The following is a 22971-nucleotide window of genomic DNA, read 5'->3' as shown; positions in this document are numbered from 1 at the left end:
TGCAAAGGATAATCTTCTTCCACTTCTTCCTGCTTCTAGTCTACACACACTTAATACTCCCCACTTCTGGTCCTCTCATGCATCCCCCCCTCGACTTCCCATGTTACTAAAAATACTCTTAATACATTAAAAATCTGGCCAATGTCACTTTACTGCTTCTAACTTTGAATGATAACTTTGGCAAGCATAAACTCACCTGCTTTATGGTCCATGGTCCTCTCTGTCCCACTGCAAGTTCAGAAATGACTCATTCCCCAGGGAGGCCATTTTGCTAATTTTTCCAAGCCTTTGCAAACACCATGCCATCTGCTGAGAAGGCTGACCGGGCACTCACTCTTGTCTTTCCCCACTTCCTTCCAGGAAAGCATCGCCTCCCTTGTGAAACCTTTGCTTCTTTAGCTATTTCTTCTACCTGGCTGCCCTGGGGACATTCCATATTGTAACAAAGTTTTCTCATACGTATCTCTTTGAAAGGTATCCCAGTGCTTGGCACTTAGTTGACTTGCAGTACAGCATTATTCAATGAATGAATGTAATTAGTTTTATCTCTGGATCCCTAGAAACTTCTGATGCTTCCCATGCCCCCACCCACCCTGGGTCTTGGATGACCCTCTTTGCAGATAGCACCATGATGTAGAAAAAAGAATGGAAAACAATCTTGTGGGTGTGTCTGAACAAAGCTGACATATTTTTCCCTTTAAGATCTTGCTGCTGTATGTAAAATGATCCTGAAATTAAGGTCAGCTCCAGGTGGTTGTTTATATCAGCTGTCAGATTGCAGAATAAAAAATGGCTTTTATATATTTGATTTTTATTGTTTTCCAGGGCAATGTCACATTTTCCTGCTCCGAACCACAAATTGTTCCCATCACATTTGTCAACTCGAGCAGCAGTTATTTGCTGCTGCCCGGCACCCCCCAAATCGATGGGCTCTCGGTGAGTTTCCAGTTTCGAACGTGGAACAAGGATGGTCTGCTTCTGTCCACGATGCTCTCTGAGGGCTCAGGGACCCTGCTGCTGAGCCTGGAGGATGGAACCCTGAGACTCGTGATTCAGAAAATGACCGAACGTGCAGCTGAAATCCTCACAGGTACTGTCCACTGACAACTTCTATGTCGTTTCTTGTTCAGCCAAGTCGATACGTGTTTGAGAATCTGACCAAAACATACAGGCTCCAGCTCCCAGGGGTGTGAGATGACCAGTCTTCACAAATTTACTCTAAGTCTGAAGAGCCAACATTTGTTTTCTTTTTTTCTTCTTTTATAAATTTTGTATTGGAGTATAGTTGATTTACAAGGTCGTGTTAGTTTCAGGTGTACAGCAAAGTGATTCAGTTATACATAGACATGTATCTATTCTTTTTCAGATTCTTTTCCCATCTAGGTGATTAGAGAGTATTGCATATACTTCTCTGTGCTATACAGTAGGTCCTTGTTGTTTATCTATTTTATATATAGCCGTGTGTATCTGTTAATCCCAACCTTCTAATTTATTCCTCCCCTCATCTTTCCCCTTTGGTAACCATAAGGTTGTTTTCCAAGTCTGTGAGTCTGTTTCTGTTTTGTAAATAAGTTCATTTGTATCATTGTTTTTAGTTCAATATATAAGTGATATCATATGATATTTTTCTTCCTCTGTCTGACTTACTTCACTTAATATGATAAACTCTAGGTCTAATCATGTTGCTGCAAATGGCAATGTTTCATTCTTTTTTATGGTTGAGTAATATTCCACTATATATATATATATATATATATATATATATATATATATACACCACATCTTCTTTATCCATTCATCTGTCAGTGGGCATTTAGGTGGCTTCCATGTCTTGGCTATTGTAAACAGTGCTGCAATGAACATTGGGGTGCATTTATCTTTTCGAATTACAGTTTTCTGTGGATATATGCCCAGTAGTGGGACTGCTAGATCATACAGTAACTCTATTTTTAGTTTTTTAAGGAACCTGCATACTGTTCTCCATAGCAGCTGCACCAATTTACATTCCCACAACAGTGCAAGAGGGTCCCCTTTTCTCCACACCCTCCCCAGCATTTATTATTTGTAGACTTTTTGATCATGACCATTCTGACCAGTGTGAGGTGACACCTTATGGTAGTTTTGATTTTCATTTCTCTAATAATTAGCAATGTTGAGCACCTTTTCATAAAAGTTTTTAAAATTGTTCTCAAAAAGCTGAAGATTGGAAAGTACTTTCTTTTATAGCAATAGAGTATAGGTCCTAATGTATAGCAACATGGAATAGATGTATGAATAACATCCCGACTCTTCTATCTGCCATTCCTTCAACATGGAGCCATGGAATTTTCTCCCTCCTTCTCTACTTGTTATCTTACTGACGTCCCCTGTCCTTCTGGAAGCAATGTGTTCACTTAGTGACAAGTACTTACCGAGGTCAGACCACCTGCAGGCATTGGATTGGGGGCTAAGGCAGGCTGCTAGGTCAACAAATCCTGAGAAGCCTTCCTGGCTCTACAGCCTGAATCAAACTGCCTCCTCTGTGCATCCTGGACCAATATCCATCCTGGATTATAGGACACTGAATCATTTATTTAATTTAAATGTCTTTCTTCCCCCACTGGACTCTGAGTTTTGTTATGCAATTAAATTAGAGGAAATTGAGTTAAGTAAAGGATGTGACTTAATAGTCAAGATCAGGTCAGGCTATGGGAAAGCCTCTGATGTCAATGGGTGAACAAAAAACCCATTGAACCTGTTACTGAACCAAACTTGGGTCCGCTCACCCATGTACAGTAAAGCCAATCTACTGACACCGAATTGTGGTGAAGGAAAGTATAGATTTTATTGCAGGGCACCAAGCAAAGAGAAGGGGCAGCTCATGCTCAAAAGACCTGAACTCCCCAATAGCTTTCAGGTAAGCGGTTTTAAAGGCAGTGTGAGGGAGGGAGCTGCAGGGTGTATGATCAGCTTGTGCACAGTTCTCAGATTGGTTGGCATCAAGGTGAAGTTTCCAGCATCATCAATCTTCTGGTTTCAACCAGTCTAGGGTCTATGTTGTTGTGGTCAGCAATTTTCATCTGGGGGGTGGTCAGCTTCCTGTAAAAAAAAAAAAAAAACAAACCTTTGGAATATGTGTCAGACCTTTATCTTTATCTTTCAGGGAACTGGGAATTTGGTGATTCTGCCATGTGGCTGATTTATAGTCTAAATTGTTACCAGTTTCCCAGCCCAACAGCTATTCTTTATTTTTACATCTTCACATTCCTAATCATTAACTACTTTTTTTTCCTAATCATTAACTCTTGAGCAGCCTTTTGAGACTCAGTGTAGGCGTGGGAGACTAAAGCAAAAGCCTATTACTTCAAAGGAAGGGACACAGGGTCTTGTATACAGTTTCAAACCTCTGGAAATAACAGAAGGGCCTGGATCTGTAAGTCAGAGAGGCAGGTTCCAAAAGCACCTTTTCCCCTTACTAGTTAGTCTGGGGCCCTAGATGAACTTTGTCTCCCATGTAAGTGAGAGTGCATTTGTTATCTACAGCTGCATAACAAATTATGCCAACATGTTTTAGTTGAAAACCGCACATGTTATGTCTGATTTTCTAAGAGTCAGGAATCCAGGAGCCCTTTGGGCAATTCTGGCTGCAGTCAAGTTGTTGGCAGGGGCGACAGTCATCTCAAGGTTCAACCGGTTCTAACTCTGCTTCCAGGCTAACTCATGTGGCTGTGGGCAGACCTCAGAAGATCCAAACTTATCCCCACGCCCGCTCCAGAAGGCTGCCTCATTGTTAGGGCAGCATTCTTACCCCAGAGTGAGTGACCCTGGAGAGAGTGGGAAAGAACCCCCAGGACAAAAGCCACAGTCTTTGTATATCTCATCCCATCCTTTTCATCATATTCTATTCATTAGAAAAAAGTGAATAAGTCTAGCCCTTGCTCAAGTCAAAGGGATTATACAAGGATTCAGATACTAGGAGTCAGAGCCAGCCTCAGCACATGCTCGGTGCTGGCAGCAGTAACCAAGGGAGATGAGCAGGGTCCCAGCAGCATGGCCACCGAGCTTGAGAGGGTCTGGGGGAGGCAGTGCTCCCTGTCTGAGGGGCTCCAGCCCAGTGGCCACACCAGGAGGAAGACAAAAGAGAATGAAAGAAGCAGATAATCTTGAAAGTACAAAGGAAGAACGGGTTTGTGAAACAGGATCTGACCACCAACCTCTTAGTGATAATCAGCAAACAAATTGGGACTATTTTGTTGACAGCCTTTTTGAGGAAACTCAGAAGGTTGGTGTCAAATGTTTGTCTGCCACTGAACAAAAGAAACTGGTAGGTGTAAGTACAAAATTATGGAAAAATGGATTCACAGTCAGTGATGATTTCAGAAGTTATTTTGATGGTGCAGCTCAGCAGTTTCTGAACTCCATCAAAAAAGGGGAATTATCTTTGGAATTACAGGATTTTTGATAATGAGGAGGTTGATGTTAAAGTTGAAGATAAGAAAAATGAAGTATGTATGTCAACAAAGCCTGTGTTCTAGCCCTTCTCAGGACAGGGTCACAAACTGTGAAGTGCTACACCAAAAATTGTTTCTAAAGCAAAGTGTATTGAAGTTGAGAATAAAAATAAGTTGTCTACTGTCTCACTAAACAGTCTGGAACCCATCACTAATATACAGATCTGGTTAGCCAATAGGAAAAGGAGTGTCCAGAAATTTAACATTTCTCATAGGATAAGCCACATCAAAGACTTCTTCGAAAAACACCAAGGATCTCAAAGAAGTCCTCCCTTTTCCCCGGCAAGAGCTCTTCCTTTCCTCAAATTGCTAGATGAAACACTCACACTAGATATTAGTACTCATGGATCACTGGGGTCCATCTTAGCATCTACCTACAAAATGAGATTCAAAAAAATGCTTACATCACAAGACTGTGACGATGATTAAATATGATCTAAACCCTTTAGCACAGTGTTGAGAAGCTATTTAGCAAATTTCTTTTTCTTCCACACTGACTCAAGACCTCAGGCAAAAACAGGCCTCACTCCTTAGAGTCATAAAAGCTGAGTGAGTTTGTGCAGTCGTGGGGCTTTTGTGAAATTTCTAAGATTTCTAGTCATGGAGGTGAGTTAATCGCTTAGAAACATAACATTTTTCATGTGCAGAGTTATAAAAGTTAAACCTCGATCCTCCTTATTTGAAGAAGAAAAATCGTGAGCTGGCATTGATCTGTTTCTCTCCAACCGGCGAGATGGTTGAGTACAGAGACTTGTAGAGCTCAGGTCAAAAGTGCAGTTTTAATATAGTACAGGCCCCAGTGACACTTTGCTCTAAAGCATTACCTGTATTATTAAGCATGTGTCAGTCCATTAAAATGTGTTGATGACTGAGAGAGAGGCTGGTTAAAGCTGCCCCAATATCCAGTAAAGAGGGAGAAAAAAATCATGTTATATTAGACCTGTCTCTCAAAAAAAATCAAACAAGTAAAAGAAAGATTTAAAAACATTCTGATGTCTGTCTCAGAAAACTCTTGCTTGCTTCTTTCTCCAAGAATTTCCCGAAATTTGGAAAATTCAGAAATTTTGGAATTTCTTTTATTTTTCTTTGAAATGGATCAAGGCTTTGTGTCTACTGGCATTGTTCTACCTGGGGGAAAAAGGTAAACAAACAAAAAAATCAGACTAACAAAAAAGTTTTCTCCTCCCATACATTTCTGAAGAACCTTGTTTTCCAAGTACTTGAGATTGTACTGGCTTTATAAGAGAAAAATCTCACATGAGAAATCAGAAAAATAATAAACATTGTTCTAATAATTTTGAGGGCCACTGGGGCTACCCTTGACACATGGTACCTCATGGAAAATAGAAAATAGCACATTATTAATTGAACAGGGAATCCAGCTATTTAAAGATTTACTTGAGAATAGTTCATGTATTTCTAACGTCTTGGGTCTAAAAGAGAAGGTGACCCCTATGAGAAGGTCAGCACATGGATGCCTGGCACATTCACTTCGGTTACCAAAGCTTCATAAAGTGTACATAGGTTTTTTGGGGTGTGGTTATTTTGTGCCGTTTGCATTGGGTATCAGGAAGAGAAGTCCAAATGAAATCGTCCTCAAAATAGAAGGCATCTGAATTTAGTTGTTCTAAGGGATGAAGTTTTAGGGAGTTGAAGGGCAACGGTATAATCCCTCCCTTGTATTTTTCTTTATTTTCTATTTTTGTCATCTCCTTTCTTGAAAGCCTTGTATATGTGAATATGAGGCAAAAGTCAAGGGCATCCTTTCACTCTAAGTGATATGACAGTAGAACCAACAATTACTGTGGATCTCATGCAGGTCAGGCATTATGCAAGGACCTTGTCATACAATACTACAGAAAAAAAAAAAAAAGAGCTCATGAAACATATTAAGTGGTTCTTATTTTACCAACAGGCACAAGGGGAAATTGAGAGTCAGCAATTAAGTTCAAGTGACCAAGCAGGTGTTCAAACTCAGGCCTTTCCTTTGCATCCCCAAGTCCATGGTCACCACAGCGTATCTTGCTGCCCCCCATATTTATTCGTGATATGGTCAGGTGTTTATAAAGAATTCAAATGCAGAGAAACTCTGCTTTAGATGAAAGATGAAACGTACAGTACGCTGTTAACAAAAGTAGCCTATGTAGTATCTAAAGTTGGGTTTTCCCAAAACATTTCACTTGGTGGTCCCATCAATAGACAGATTTGGGGGTTAATTGGGGCTGACAAGGGATTGTGAATCCATTGTCTTTGTAGACTTTTACTCCACTTCAGCTGACATTGCCTATTTAGTGTTATAAAGTAAATTATGCGTATCTATATATTAACATACACACATACACACACACTAATAGTCATTGATATATGTGACATACTTTTCTCAGACTTTTTTTTTTAATGTTTATTTATGTATTTATTTATTTACTTTTGGCTGCCTTGAGTCTTCATTGTGGTGCACAGGCTTCTCATTGCGGTGGCTTCTGTTGTGGATCATGGGCTCTAGGCACATGGGCTTCAGTAGTTGTGGCACACAGGCTTCAGTAGTTGTGGCATGCGGGCTCAGTAGTTGTGGCTCATGAGCTCTAGAGTGCAGGCTCAGTAGTTGTGACACATGGGCTTAGTTGCTCCACGGCATGTGGAATCTTCCCGGACCAGGGCTCAAACCTGTGTCCCCTGCACTGGCAGGAGGATTCTTAACCCCGGTGTCACCAGGAAAGTCCCTCTCAGACCTTTTTATTTGTTTTTATTATTTTTTATCAGGCCCTTTTAAATGCTCAGTGACGATTCATTAGTAAGATTATCATGTAAGTACGAAGGGTACTAAGTGAAAGCCTAGATGCTTCCAGAGACTTTGCCATGCCTTGCGTAGCTTTTCCCATATTCTTGTCACCCCTGTGCGTCCGATGCCACGTGGAAATCTGGGGGCTGCATGGGAGCAGAGAGGAAACCTTCCAGGAGCCCTGCTGCTCCCATGTCCCCTTTCAGGGATCAGAACAGCCAACTGTGCAAATCTTAAATAAACAAAAAAACACCTGGATTTCCTCCTTTATGCATTTCACACTCTAGTTCCTCACCACTTCTCCCAGGTTCCATGTGTCTTGGGGACCACTTTCTCTCTCAGGGCCATACCTACCCCTGGAACGATTGATACCATGTTCTATTTTTGAGGAGCAAATGGCTGCTATTTTTAAAGACTCTTAAAAAGGTGCTTAGAATGTAGATTGTCATTGTCCAAACCAATCTGGATGACTAAGAAAACAGGAACTTGTGCAAAAGTGAAGGAGACCACCTGGTTCATTTCTTTAGACAATCGAGGCAGAGTGTTTTGAATTGCAAGTGAAACATTCAGTAACCAAAAAAAGCTGGCACCACTATAATTATTTTGCAAGTGGCCTGACATTTCAATGTTATTTTTATTTTGCTGATGAGAACGAGAATGAGAATGAGAATAGGAATGAGAATAGGAAGAAAGAAGTTTGGGTCCTTCAGTCCTGAAAATTTGAAGTATGTTATTTTTTATTTTTATTCTTTTTTGTGGTACGCGGGCCTCTCACTGTTGTGGCCTCTCCCGTTGCGGAGCACAGGCTCCGGACGCGCAGGCTCAGCGACCATGGCTCACGGGCCCAGCCGCTCCGCGGCATGTGGGATCTTCCCGGACCAGGGCACGAACCTGTGTCCCCTGATCGGCAGGCGGACTCTCAACCACTGTGCCACCAGGGAAGCCCTGAAGTCTGTTTTTGTCTGCTGTAGTGCTTCTCTAAACATCAAGTTCTCACTGAAAAGCCAATCTGGGCAAAGACCTTGAACTCAGGCCTTAGCATCCAGAACTCCAGCTTAGCTATGCTCTGCATCAATGCAGAATGTGAGTTTTATTCTGTTAGACCTCATTGTCCTTTGTAGCTAAAGGAGAGAGTTGGTCTAGAATTACTCAAGTCCCTTCTAAACCTTCATCTTAGTTCTTGAAGGAAAACAGGAGGTCAACCATGTACTTTATTTTCTTCAAAGAAATCATTAACCCCAGAGTCTTCTTTTGAAAATGGGGTAAGTGGCCTAAATTAAGTGTATTCAGCAGGGCCAAGCCCCCTGCCAGAGGTCATGTTTCTCAACTCCCCACATTGTGGTGCATCTGAGGGAGGAAGAATGATAACCTGGGATTCTTTCATACAGTGATTTTTGTGAATGAGATGCTTGGTTGTCCCAGAAAGGCCCTGCATGTTACTCTCTGTGATTCGTATAGAGTTAGGTGCCAAGGAGCTAAATCTGAGAAGTTGTGTTTCGTTTTGTTTTTGCGACGATCTTTTAATCACAGTAGGATACTCTTGTGAGTGTGTATTGATTGGTAGGTAAGGGAGTTATCAGAGTATACAGGACCTTCAATAGTACCGGAGCTATTGCATGTGGAGAGAAAAACAAGATAGAGTCATGATAAGGTTCTTTTAATGTGGGACAGACTTTCTCAGAGATGAGAGGGTTTTTTTTTAAAAATATAAATGTATTTATTTTTGGCTGCATTGGGTCTTTGTTGCTGCGTGCGGGCTTTCTCTAGTTGCAGTGAGAGGGGGCTGCTCTTTGTTGTGGTGTGCGGGCTTCTCATTGTGGTGACTTCTCTTTTTGTGGAGCGCAGGCTCTAGGCACTCAGACTTCAGTAGTTGCAGCATGCAGGCTCAGTAGTTGTGGCTCATGGGCTCTAGAGCGCAGGCTCAGTAGTTGTGGCGCACAGGCTTTGTTGCTCTGCGGCACACGGGATCTTCCTGGACCAGGGATCGTACCTGTGTTCCCTGCATTGGCAGGTGGATTCTCAACCATTGCACCACCAAGGAAGTCCCTAGGTGAGAATTTTTATATATTTATGTCACTGCAGAAAACAGAACAAGCCTCAGTAAGATCAAATGGCAGAAAGACCATCTAATGGCTTTTCATTAGAGAATATTCTCTCCCGAGCATTTAGCTGCACAATCTACTGCTTTGATATACTAGAGTCATCAAACCCAGAGTGGAATTTTCAGGAGTAAGAAATGAGTCTCTGCACAACTAAATGGAACCCAGAAGATGGGGAAGGGAGTCTTCACACTGAGAGATCTCAACCTGACAGCAGGGGCTGTAAAACGAAAGCTGGAAAGACAGAAGGGGAAAGCCAATTGCCAGGCACAGAACAGAATCCCAGGGCCAAGGGACACATGATGAGCAAAGACCCAGAAATCAACCGGATGCCACAGAAATGTTTTTAGTGGTGGCAAATGGCTTATTGGAGAGACCGTTTCAGCTCCTTCCACTGAGTCCCTAGATACAAGCAACAATGTTCTTTCCACCTTACAATTTTTCAGTAGCTAGACACAGGGCATTCCAGCATTACAAATTACTAAACAATCTGTTCTACTCAGTTATTAATTTTCTATACTTAGTAGAATGCTGGGACTGACTTGTTCTTTCTCTAGCTGAAGATAGGATGAAATTCTAATGGCATAGCCTTTGACCAGCAGCCGTCATGGATGTTACTGGATGATTACTTATCATTGCCTTTGTTTAAATTAAATAAATCCTCCTACAGCTATGGTCCACACCATCCCACTTGTTTTTTTTAGGATTTATCTCAGTTGATATTTTCTCAAGAAACCTTCCCAAAGCAGGCCAGCTGCCCCTTTATTGAGTCTTCTGGTTCTTCTCCTTTGTAGCACTGACTGTAAGTATGTGTATAAATGTATGCATTAGTTTGTTAGGAGTATGATAAGAAAATACCACGGATTAGGTGACCTAACAGAAATTTACCTTCTCGCAGTTCTTGAGGCTAGTTCAAGATGTGGGCAGGGTTGGCTTCTTCTGAGGGACTCTCTCTTGGCTTGTAGAGGTCATCTTCTCTCTGTGTCCTCACATGGTCTTTTCTCTCTGCCCATCTGTCACCTATTATCCTCCTCTTGTGAGGACACCAGTCATATCGACTATGGGCCTACTCAGATGACTTCATTTTACCTTCATTACCTCTTTAAGGGTCCTATCTCGAAGTACAGACACATACTCGGGTACTGAGTGGGGGGGTAAGGATTTTAAAATATGGATTTTGGGGGGCACAATTTAGCTCATAAGAATATGTATTATCAGACATAGAGCACAGACGTGTGGTTGCCAAGGGGAAAGGGGGGTGGGGGTGGGATGGACTGGGAGTTTGGGATTAGAAGATGCAAACTATTATATATAGAATGGATAACCAGCAAGGTCCTACGGTATAGCATAGGCAACTATGTACAATATCCTGTGATAAACCATAATGGAAAAGAATATAAGAAAGTATATATATATTAAAATATACACTATATATGTATGTATAACTGAATTGCTTAGCTGTACAGCAGAAATTATCACAACATTGTAAATCAACTATACTTCAAAAAATAAATTATAAAAAGAATGTGTATTAATCATATGTCTCTATAACTGGCTGCTCAGTGTTCCTGTCACCATAGAATGTAAGGATTCATGGGAACAAGAACACTGCCTGCCTTGCCACCACTATTTGCCCAAGGCCTAGTATAACACCTTGCTAATAACAGGCCCTTGCTAATATTTGCCTAATGTATAAGCAAGTGTCTGAATAAACGAACTATTAGAATTGACCTCCAAAACATTTCTGAAGTGTCTCACGTCAACAGTGGAAGAAGAGTTAAATGTGATTTTTAACCATATTCATGTTACAACAGTTCTACAATGCAGAATGTGTCAAACCCAAGAATGAGCCATAATCAGGGGAAGTACTAATCAGATAAAGGCCAGTGGGGCTCCCAGAGGTGGGGAGATGGCAGGGAGAGCTGTGTCATGAAGGATAAAAGTGCTCACCCTATTAATACCTGTGGCCAGATGGTTTTAGTCTGCAGTCCTGCAATTCACAGAGCAGCTTCCCCAATATCACCCTTTTTCATAGAATCCATTTGTATCTCACCACCATCTGTACATCAAGTAAACATGATGACTTGGTGAACCTCATCCTCTGCTTTGATTAAGCTGTCATCAATGCCTCTGTGTTTTAACTAAGATAATGTTGATGAGAAAATCCCACTCATGAGGGCAAACAAATGATAGCCACAGGGCCATGACTGTCACAACAAGCTGTCTGGCTAGGCGCAGAGTTTGAGTTTCGGGAAGACAGATGTATGATGAGGCATTCCGCTTTATGGAAACTGAGACCTGCCATTGCCGAAGCTTCAAGATATCAAGCAAAGCCTGGGAATGTTTACCAGAGGAGAGGTCTCCCGGGCATGTGTAGCTTTTTCAGGCCTGAGTAATGATGATGACTTACTCTTCCTTCTTCTCCATTTCTCTCAAAAGAGAAACAGAGGGAACTGGATTTGTCTTATGGGAAAATAATTTAATAGTCAAAACTTCTGTCATTTCCTTTGCTTGTTTTCTACTTTAATAATTCTTTCATATAATTCACTTTGCCTCTATTTGTTACCGAGCACATGTTCCTATGTCCAGTGCACAGTGAGACCAAACATACCAAAATGTCAGAGTTTGGAGCAGAGAAAGTTTTATTGCAAGGCCATGCAAGGAGAATGGGTGGCTCATGCCCCCCCAAAGCCCCAAACTCCTGGAAGGGTTTCAGCAAAGCAGTTTTTACGGCAAGGTGAGGAAGGGTTGTGGCTGGTTGCTGCAAACTTCTAGGTGTTGGAATCCTTTGTTCTTACAGCTGTTCACCTAGGTCAGGTCAGGATGTTCCTGTAAACCTCCAATAGGACAATTGTTATTCTCCGTTCTGCAACTTTTTATCTCTATATGAATGGAAAAGTGTTATCTGCTTAAAGGTCAGAGCCTTGAGAATGGGCTATCCTGTATATTCCAGGCTATGGGCAACATTCTTAACTTGAAGTAAAAGCAATAGAATACAAAGGTTAAGGTAAGAGAAAGAGATCTAATATCGAGTTGGATTTGTTCTTCCCTATTACACATTTAATTCAGGAAGCTTTTGAAGTATCTACTTTCTGCTGATACTGTACTTGAATCTGAGGATGGAAGTATTGCCCTCCGAAAGCTCATAGGCACTGTTGAAAGGGACAGTATTGAACACTGATGATGCAGTAGGGCAGATGCTCAGGGTACAGGGGGAGCACAAGGGAAGAGGCACCAGAAAGGGTGAAAAAGGGAAGGCTTCCTAGGGGCAGGGATAACACAGCTCTGTTTTGAAGAAGGAATAGAATTTGGTCAAACAAAGGAGGAAGGGAAGGATTCCCCAATTAGAGGAGAGAAATAGGGGGAGATCTAGATGTGTAAGACTCCACAGGTGGCTTAGAGTGCCTGGATCACAGAGAGCGAAGGAGCACAGGCAAAAGATGAAGCAGAATTTTGTTCAGGGACACTAGAGTTTGGGCTGTCTCCTAAAGGTGACAGAGAAATATCTGGCTCTGGAGCTGACCTTCATTTTTATCATGTAGACACTGGAGCTGAGCATGCAAGTCCATCCTAGAGACACTATGCCTTCACCACCAACCACGAACATGTCAGTTTGTATCTGACCCTAGTGTATGGCAAACCCAGCTGTTTCCCTCCCAGATGCTGACCAAGGGTTCTGAGGATCCAGGTTATCTTGACATATGAACCAGGCTTTCACAGCTAGGAAAAGTTTAACCTGTGATTTATGGTCTAGATGCCAGAGAGGGCCCTGCTGCTGACACTTGGCAGTGGAGATTCAGCTAGTCTGTTGCTGAATCAATCAAGGAGCCTTTGGAGAGGGTAGGATGTTGCTGTTTTGATGCCGAGGGGTACACCAAAACACGATGCAGACTCTGACCCCTAGGAACTTGTAATCCCCTCGGGGAGATAATACTTACAGAGATGAAGAGTTAATTAATGGTACAAGGCAGTAAATAATACGAGCTAAATGAATAGATCAGACAGTGGATATTATATGAACTTAAAAGGAGAAATCTCTATGTATTGATCTGGTCAAGGAAAGCCTAATTTCTTTATTTCCTGGTTTATTAACTTATTCTCTCAGTCATTGAGTACTTTTTGTGCTGTGCTAGGTGACTGTGATAAAAGTTTAAAAAAATGTATATATATATATTTCCTGTCCCTATAGTTAAGGAAAGGAAGCACGAGGACAAAAACTGGGCATTGGATGTGAATTTGGATAGTGGGAGGACAGCATACAAGTGAAGTAGAGGCTGGGAGAAGAAGCTTCAATTAGCTTAGTGCATTCACTAGGAGCATAATGAATACACTAGTCTAGCTAGAGTAGGGAATTTGTGTAGAAATATTGGGAAATAAGATGGTGAGGACAGATGGAGACTTGATTACAGAGGCATCGATTGTCAAGATAAGCATCTGAGTTTCATTCTCTGGGCTCCATGAGCCACTGGAGGGATTTTTGCTGCAAGGTTGATACCGTAAGTCCCCTACATGTGAACCTTCAAGTTCCAAACTTTCACACATGCTAACGTGGCCTTCAGCAACTTAGTGACCCTCAGCCAGAAGGTGGAGCTAGATCTGCAAGAGGACGACTTCATTAAGCTCCTTGCTGTGCCACGCGAGGAGCTGACTAATGAAGAACTGATAGAATTGGAGGCCCAGAGAAAGGACGAAGAGGGACAAGAGGAAGAAGAAGTAACTGAAGAATCGAAGAGACTCACGATGCAGGAAATGGCATGGGGATTTTCTTTATTTTGTTTTTATTAATTTTTATTGGAGTATAGTTGCTTTACAATGTTGTGTTAGTTTCTGCTGTACAGCATAGTGAATCAGTTGAGATTTTCTTTCTTTGAGGAGGCCCTGTTAGTTTTTGAGGCACAGGACTTGAATGTAGAACGGTACACAAAGGTTGCAGCAGCTGTTCACGGTACAGTCCAGTGCTACCCTATCATCTATGAAGAGAAAAAAAGAGCTACTACCCAGACATCACTGGATCGTTTTCTCAAGAGGGTAGATAGAATTGGATCCAGCAAGGAACCAGAACCTGTGCCATCAGCGTCAGACGTGAGTGACATTGCAGCCTGTCCTCCGTCTCCTACTGCTGACGACCCTTCAGCTCTACCATCTCCCACCTCCTCTCCCTCCTCCAGTCAGTAACTCTTCTTGCCTGTTCACTCGATGCCAGCCCCTGTGTGCCAGCTGTTGTACTATACTGCTGTACTTTTCAAGGTACTGTACTGTAAGATTAACAATGTTTCCTTTATTTTTGTGTTTGTTTCTTATTATGTGTTTGTTCTTATTTGTGTGAAAAGTATTATAAACCTATTACAATACAGTACTATATAGCCGATTGTGCTAGTTAGGTACCTAGGCTAACTTTGTTGGGCTTATAAACAAATTGGACTTATGAACGTGCTCTCAGAATGGAACTCGTTCGTCTGTAGAGGACTCACAGTAATAACCTTGCTCTCTAGATAGTTCAAGGTGTCCTGTACCAGAAAGAGGTCAGAGGCTGGGAAAAGAGTGAGGCCATCAGAAAATTCCCAGCTCCTGTGATAAGGGATAGAATCAAAGTTGGAGAAGAAATCTGAAGAAATATGTGAATTCAAACCACTGTGTGTGGGGAAGGGTTAATAGAATTTGATAATTGATGGATAAATAGTCTCCAAGAAAAACAGGACTCAGGACCTAAATTGTGGTATAATGGTACTAATAATTGGAATATGCTCTTTTATGATGTGATTGACATTTTAAGACTGCCTTATTCAATTATTTAGATATTCCCCACTTTGTTCTCTCAAAAATTGAAACTACCTTTGAACTATTAAGTAAAGGTTGGTATGAAGGGATATGGAGAAACAGCTGAATTGGGTTTTCTGGGGAAGATAAAGCCTAGAAACTTCCAAGTCAAGCCAGGCAGCTGTGTCTTTATTTTACAGATGGAGAAGCAGGTTGAGAGAGATTAAGAAATCTGTCTAAATTGCTAGAAATTATAAGTGGCAGGGTCTTGAGCAAGGGTTAACAGGTGAGTAAAGGCATCAAGGAGATTTGTAACAGGTCATTTCCGGGGTTGGAAATAGAGTCCTTCGGGGACTCTGCTCTGGCCTGGACTGTAGCTCTGTGTGTCCTGGTGTGGCTGTATGCCTGATGGTTAGAGGTGCTGGGACAGCCACCCGATTTCAATGTTTCTGTCTTCAAATCGTGAAAAGAGACACTGAAATAAGATGAAGGCTGAAATGCAAAGATCTGTTAGGAATTGGATTGAGAATGAGAGAAAAATAGAAAGGAAGGGAGACATAAAGCAAGCCCTTGCTTTCTGAGACTCTGCAATCTCAGAATTATTCCCTGAACCCAGCAGTCCTCAACCAAGGGAAATTCTCCACCCCCATCTACCCCGGCCTCCTGTTCCCCAATCCCATGCAGGGGACTTCTGGCAATGTCTGGTGATGATCTTTTTTTTTTTAAGCACAAACCTAACTTTATATTTCTAGCATGGCCAAATAATGTGCTCAGCATATCCATATAAATTTATCATTTTATTCTCATAAAACTCTAAGGTTGGTGGTGGTGGGGAATTTTTCCCTTTATTTGTTTATCTTTTACTTGCAGTACAGTTGATTTACAACATTGTGTTAGTTTCAGGTGTACAGCAAAGTTATTCAGATATAAAATACATATAGAACTATTCTTTTTCAGATTCTTTTCCATTATAGGTTATTACAAGATAGTGACTATTGCTCCCTGTGTTTCACAGGAGGCACTTGTTGGTTGTCTATTTGATATATAGTAGTGTGTATATGTTAATCCCAACCTCCTAGAGGAAAGCATGGACAGAATACTCTTTAACCTAAATCACAGCAATATTTTTTTTGATCCATCTCTTAGAGTGATGGAAATAAAAACAAAAATAAACAAGTGGGATGTAATTAAACTTAAAAGTGTCTGCACAGTAAAGGAAACCATAAACAAAACGGAAAGACAACCTACAGAATGGGAGAAAATATTTGCAAACGATGCAACCAAAAAAGGGTTAATTTCCAAAATATACAAACAGCTCATATAACTCCATGTCTGGTGATGTTTTCCGGCGCTGGGGATGGGGACATCCAGGGAGTTGGGGATGGGGGCATCCAGGGATTCAGGGATGCTGCTAACCATCCTACACAAGAAGCGTAGTACAGAATACCACACTCTCAACAAAAGATTATCTAGGCCCAAACGCTCAGTGCCAGAGTTGAGAAACTCTACTTTAAGGGAAAATGTTACTCCTATAAAAAAGTTTAGGCCTTCAGCATATTGCTTAACTGCTTTTAGTGCCAATTTCATCAAATGTGAACTGTAAATTACTGGAAAGGTCCCATTATAAAAAGTATTAAAAAAACACATGAGGGGCTTCCCTGGTGGCACAGTGGTTGAGAGTCCGCCTGCCGATGCAGGGGACATGGGTTCATGCCCCTGTCTGGGAGGATCCCACATGCCGCGGAGCGGCTGGGCCCGTGAGCCATGGACGCTGAGCCTGCGCGTCCGGAGCCTGTGCTCCGCAACGGGAGAGGCCACAACAGTGACAGCCCGCGTACCACAAAAACAAACAAACAAAAAAAACCACATGAGATGTTGGTAATGATATTTATCTAGAAAAATAAAATCAAAGTAGTAAAAGCGAGAATTCCAAGGTCAGACCTAAGCGGACATCATTTTAAGAAAAAAAAAAAGTTGAATTGTGCCTTAATCCTTCTTAGAAGCTAGAGGTTCCACGAAAGGACAGGACCAAAGTTTGAACTCAGTCTTGTCAAAGGGGAAGTTGCCTTGTGAGAATAGAAACTGGTGCAGCCACTTTGGAAACACTCTGGCAGTTCCTTAAAAGGTCAACTACGGAGTTACCATATGATTCCGCGATTCCACTCCTAGGTGTACATCTAAGAGAACTGGAAACATAGGTCCGCACAGAAATTTGTACAAGAATGTTCATAGCAGCATTATTCATAATACCTGCAAAGTGGAAGCCACCCAGGTGTCCATCAGCTGGCAAAAGGATAAACAAAATGTGGTCTCTCCACACAATGGAAAGACATTCAGCCATACAGATAGACTGATACAAGCTGCTACCTACGATGAACCCTGAAAACATTATGGGAAGCAAAAGAAGCCAATCACAAAAGGGAATATGATGTATGACTTCATCTATATGAAACCTCCTCAGTCGGCAAATCCACAGAGACAGAAAGTAGATGAGCGGCTGGCACAGCTGGAGGTGGGGGCCTGGGGAGATTGGAGACTGATAGCTAAGGTTTCAGCATTTCTTTGGGGGGCTCCAGACATTTTAAAATTAATTGTGATTGCTGCCTAACTCTGTGAATATACAGAAAAACATTGAACTGCATTTTACATAGATGGAGTGTACAGTATGTGAATTTTATCTCAATAAATCTATTTCAAAAATATAAGTAAATAAAAGCAAAGGTGAATTCCACAGCAGAAAATAGAACTCTGCAGAGGTAATTGGCCATCAGAGCAATTCCTGGAGCAGAGCAGGGCTCGCTTTGGAAGTGTGGAGAGCAGAAGCAGAGCATCCTGCGTGCCTGAGAGCTCAGCCTAGGTGCCTGACCCTTTGAATCCTGCCTCTGTGGTAGCCATAGGACCCAGGGCAGCCTCGCCAATTTTCTGTTTTAGCATCTACAACGTGAGGACTATAAAGCTTGGCCTCCAGGACTATGGTGAGAACTAGGGATTCTATATTGAAATTATATACTAGGAAAGTATAATTATATACTTTCAATTATATATTGAAAGTGCCTGGCACATTGTAGATATTCAATACTGGCAGAGTGTATTATTAGCTATTTTTACAATTGGGCTGTGCTTCACATTTCAATTTGCAAGTTCAATTGCAAGGATGGAAAGTGTCTTTTTTTTTTTTTTTTTCCATGAAGAAAAACTTCTAAGCCTATTTAACCCTCTCTGTGAGAGACCTTTTATACTAATGCCTTAGGCTGAATTCTGGGACCAGGAAGCAACCACTTTAAGTAATGGGGGCAAGATGTGGAAAAGAATGAAAACTTTCCCTATCCTTTATCTCAGCCTCAACAGTTTGTTAGTTTTGAAAAAATGATTATAAACGTCACACACTTTTTTAGAAACTTGGCACATTCTAGTACTCTGTATAAGAGAAAGGAATCTGTGATTCTATCATTCAATATCGTTCCGGTATTTCTGTAGTTATTTTTAACAAAATGTGAACTGTACCACACATACTGTTTTTCACTTTTCAGGATATCCATATCATTCCTGGAATTATGATTTTTAATGACTATATTATATTCCACGTTATTATTATTACTACTAATGGTAGAGAAAATTTCATTTACAATAGTGACAAAGAGGGTGAAATACTTGGAATAAATTTGACAGGAAATGTGCAAAACTACAAGAAAAATGTTAAAACACCCCTGAAAGGCACTGAACAAGACTTGGACAAATGTAAAGATATCCCATTCTTGGATGGGATAACTCAACATTATAAAGATATCATTTCTCCCTAAGTTAAATTACAAATTTAATACAATCTCTATAGAAACATCACAGTCTATTTCATGGCATTAGATGCATTATACTAAAATTCATACAGAAAAACAAAGATTCAGGATTATGTTCCATGTTATTGAATACACTGCATCTGAATTATCTAACCTACCCTTGTTGGAAATAGTAGTAGTTGTGAATTTCTGCTATTAAAAATGATGTCATGAACTCTCTTCACCATAAACCTTGTTTGCAGCTCTGTTACTACTTTAGGATTACTTCTTCAGAATAAAATTCGTAGAGATGAGGTATGATATTTTTAGGGTTTTTGATACTTGTTGGTAAATTGCTTTCTAGAAAGAATTATCAATTTTGAAATTGCCTGTTTCCCTCTATATCCACTAACAGAGACTATAATTGGTTTTTATTCTTTCCCGGTCTGGGAGATGACAAATATTATTTAACATCACATCAAAGTTCAGAAATTTTATGTTTGTCGTCATCCAATAATCTTTCCAGAACCAAAGTCCCACATTTTCAGCCTCAGCTTTTCAATCATATGAGTACTTAGCACCCCAAAGTGGTCCTCAATACTGTATTTTTTCACCCCGAGAGGTTTTTTCCCCAAGGAGGTGTTCCTGGTCTCAAAGGTAACACCTTCCTGTTCCTTTCATTGAGAACTTCTAGTTTTTCAGAGCTCCTTATCTCAGGTTTTTGAAGGAAAGCAACCTGATGGAATTGATTTCCCCTAATTTGTGAATAATTAATAGCCCTTAAACCTGTACCTTTTAAAGAGCATTCTTAAAATATAAATCTGGGGCTTCCCTGGTGGCACAGTGGTTGAGAGTCTGCCTGCCGATGCAGGGGACACGGGTTCGTGCCCCAGTCCGGGAAGATCCCACATGCCGCGGAGCGGCTGGACCCGTGAGCCATGGCCGCTGAGCCTGCACATCTGGAGCCTGTGCTCCGCAACGGGAGAGGCCACAGCTGTGAGAGGCCCATGTACCGAAAAAAAAAAAAAAAATTCTGGAAGAAGCTCCAGGGGTGTGATCTTGGATCTGTTAACAGAATGAAGGGAAAAAGAGAGCCCAGGTAGAAGCAGATTTTTAGAGAGGGATCTGCCAGTTCGCTTGCCTTGGCATCTATGCCCGGGTCAGCTCCTCTAAGCTAGTCTTATTTTTCTTAGCTTCTTTCCTTCCTCTTCTGAAACCTCTCACAGATTAGTTCCCAACCTGGGCTGTGCAATTGAAGTTCTGGGGGTCTTTGAAACTTCCAAGGTCTGTGGCCACCCCCAGAAGTCTGTCTTAATTAAGCTGGTGTAGGGCCCAGGGGCCCGTCTTTTCAAAATCTGCTCAGGTAACCCCTTTGTGTGGTCAGCAGCAAGAACTACTGTTCGAATAATTCTAAAAGCTAAGATTTCACACAGGCTCTCCCTGCAGGGACTAGGGACCATGTAGGAAAAGATCAAAAGAGATCGAATTAAAAGGAAAAGCAGACCAGAAAGAAAAAACAAAAAGAAAAAGAAAACAAACAACTGACCAAGCAAACCCTTATTAAGTGATGCTTTTAAAGACAGAAATGTGGATAGTGGCCTGGGGAGGGGATGGGACCCCAAGTCAGAACATATAAGCTTGAGCCCCAGCCCTGGTCCCCTCACACTGAGTAGACCTCTTCCTCGGGCCAGTGTCCTCTGTACAGTGACTCAGTGATGTGTCTCTAGCTAGATGGCACACTCCCCCCTGGCTTCCGTCTGTACTTTCTTCCCTACTGTATCCCTGATGCCTAGCTGGGCCCTTAGGGGCTATTTCCACCCTATGTGTTGAACTAGTTACTGACTTCCTTCCAGCCCAGTCTAGAGTTTACCTGAAAATGCAATCTCATCTGTTATGCAGAGGGATTTAAATCAGTATGCAAATGACAGTAAAAGGAGTATAGACCTCAGCTGGCTATGCCCCCCAAATGCCCCTGACAGAAGTCAAATGTTCAGCACCAAGAAACACCTGACAGACCCTCTGCCTCATTAGCAGAATCCCTGTTGCTGGGACCCAGACCCTGGCCTTTGGGGGAAAGTAGGGCCTCTAGGCTGAGTAGTTTCTGGATTCTCCTCTCCACCCCAAGCAGAAGTTCAGGGCCACAGCACACACTGGCTGAGTGGGAGCTGGCAGGAAACGCAGGAAGACCTACATCTGGGCCATTCTGAACAGATGGAGTACGGCTGCCCCGGTGCAATGCAGCTGGGCCCCCAGCCTGGTGCTGTGCTTTCCCAGGGGCAGCTTCTCCTGCCATCAGATGGCTCAGGGGCACGAGCTCTTCAGCAGCTGTTCTAAGGAGCCCTGCAGACCTCTGGTCTGATTGTCAGTGCTTTCTTCCCAGCTGGTTTCTCAGGGACTGCCCCCCTGTAGGCGCTACCAAGACTGAACTCCTTGAGCTCCGGAAATAGCTCTTCACCCACCCCTTCCTCTCCATTTTCGCTGCTAATACTCTGGCTGAGACCCTGGTCATTCTGTTTCCAGCCTCACCTCCTCCCAGCCCCGACTTCTGGCCACCAGGGTCTCTGAATGTGCAGCTCCAGGCAGGTCATCACCATGCCAGTGGTCCCCTCTTGGACTCCCAGTGATTTCATCACTTCTAGACCGGTGATTTCATTCCTGGCTACACATCAGAATCATCAAGGGAGCTTTTTTAAAATGCAGATGTCTGGGACTCCATCACCAGAGATTGAGACAATTGGCTTGGGTAAAGTGCCCTCCAGAATCCTTTGTCCGAGGACATTGTTGAAATGCCTTCCTTAGCCTGGCACACGAGGCCCCTGACCGGACTCTTCCCACCTGCTTTCCTGTTGCCCTGTCCTGTTTCTCATTCCAGACCTTTGCTTCTCTGTATAGGCTCTCTGTCCCCCGGAACTCTTCAGAAGTGAGAAACTTGCGCAGTTTTCAAAAACCGCCTCCTCTGTGAAGTATTTTCAGGATCCTTATGTGGAGTTAGGTCTTTCTTCTCTATCCCCATGTTACTGGTTCACCCCGAATTGCAAGCAGGGCTGTTGTTCACTTGCTTCTCTAAGCCACCAGCCTGAAATTCTCAAAGGACCGTATGTTAAGCCTCTTTGCCTAAGTCTCTTCCATCTACCTGTGGATTACCCCAGGGTAGAGACCAGATGATATGACTATCCTTTCTCCCAAATGCAGGGGAACATTTTTGTGGTTGCTGTTCTGTCCTTTTGCTTTAGTGAGCATGATTTCTACTTGCGATGTGATATGACCTGTCCTACAGGCCCTACTATATTAATGGGTATAATTCTCACAAGAGCCTGTGAGTACAGTCATTCTCCCCATTTTTCAGGGGAGGAAACTGAGGCAATGAGAAAAGGAGGGTAACTTGGCCCATAGCAGGGCACATGTCTATTGAGTGAAGACATGGGGGGCTCTGTGATCTGGTTACAAACAAATCTTTGTGACTGGACTGGGTAATACGACCATGTTTCCTTCAGCAAGCACTTTGCACAGACAGAGCCTTAAAAGATGATAAACTTTTTGTAGGAAAGAGTGAAAACACTGGTGCGTAATTCCCAGCACACTTTCCTCAACAAGGTAGGTCGGCAGTGCAGTGCAAGTCAAAGGCATCTGGGGCAAAAGAACGAGAGAGAAATTGCCTTTTAATAAACACCCACTATGCCCACAACCTGGGAACTTTCCTGCCTGATCTCAATGGATCCCTTACCAATAATACAGAGTAAGAATTATGGTATTTACAGAAGATAAAACCAGAGCTCCGTGAAGGTAGGTGACTCAGTGTCACATAATTAGTTAAGGGAAAAGGTTGGAACTAAACTAGTCTGTTACCTCCTTTCAGCAGGAGACTCCTCTGCCTGGTATGTCATTGGAATCTAGCTTTCCTCATCTACTTTTGCCTCTAAAACAGTTTATTTTCTTTACTAAAAAAGAAATATGTCACGTGTAGAAAAATGCGAGAAAACTAAAATTGCCTTTAACCCCACAACTCAGAGATTAAAAATCACCGGGAACGTTTTGAATTTTTCTTTTTTTCTTTCTTTTTCACTTTTTACTCT

At 42.1% G+C, this 22971-nt stretch overlaps 1 protein-coding gene and 1 pseudogene across 6 annotated transcripts in view; both read left to right on the top strand.

Annotated features, from left to right (window-relative positions):
* CNTNAP5 (contactin associated protein family member 5) overlaps positions 1-22971 on the top strand; it is a 505995-nt gene that overhangs the window by 113014 nt on the left and 370010 nt on the right. For all 5 annotated transcript variants that reach the window (XM_079923775.1, XM_079923772.1, XM_079923774.1 and 2 more), the window contains one exon: positions 826-1090. In XM_079923775.1, the coding sequence (XP_079779901.1) occupies positions 826-1090 (265 nt within the window). The remainder of the gene's footprint in view (positions 1-825; positions 1091-22971) is intronic.
* On the top strand, positions 4083-5329 carry LOC307187572 (UBX domain-containing protein 2A-like; annotated as a pseudogene). The gene has a single exon. The product of its transcript is annotated as a UBX domain-containing protein 2A-like (transcript).

The sequence above is a fragment of the Stenella coeruleoalba genome, assembly GCF_951394435.1.
Source record: "Stenella coeruleoalba genome assembly, chromosome: 6".
In the NCBI taxonomy this organism is placed as follows: domain Eukaryota; kingdom Metazoa; phylum Chordata; class Mammalia; order Artiodactyla; family Delphinidae; genus Stenella; species Stenella coeruleoalba.
The sequence above is the reverse complement of the archived record's forward strand: the minus strand, read 5'-3'. Positions and strand labels throughout refer to the sequence as shown.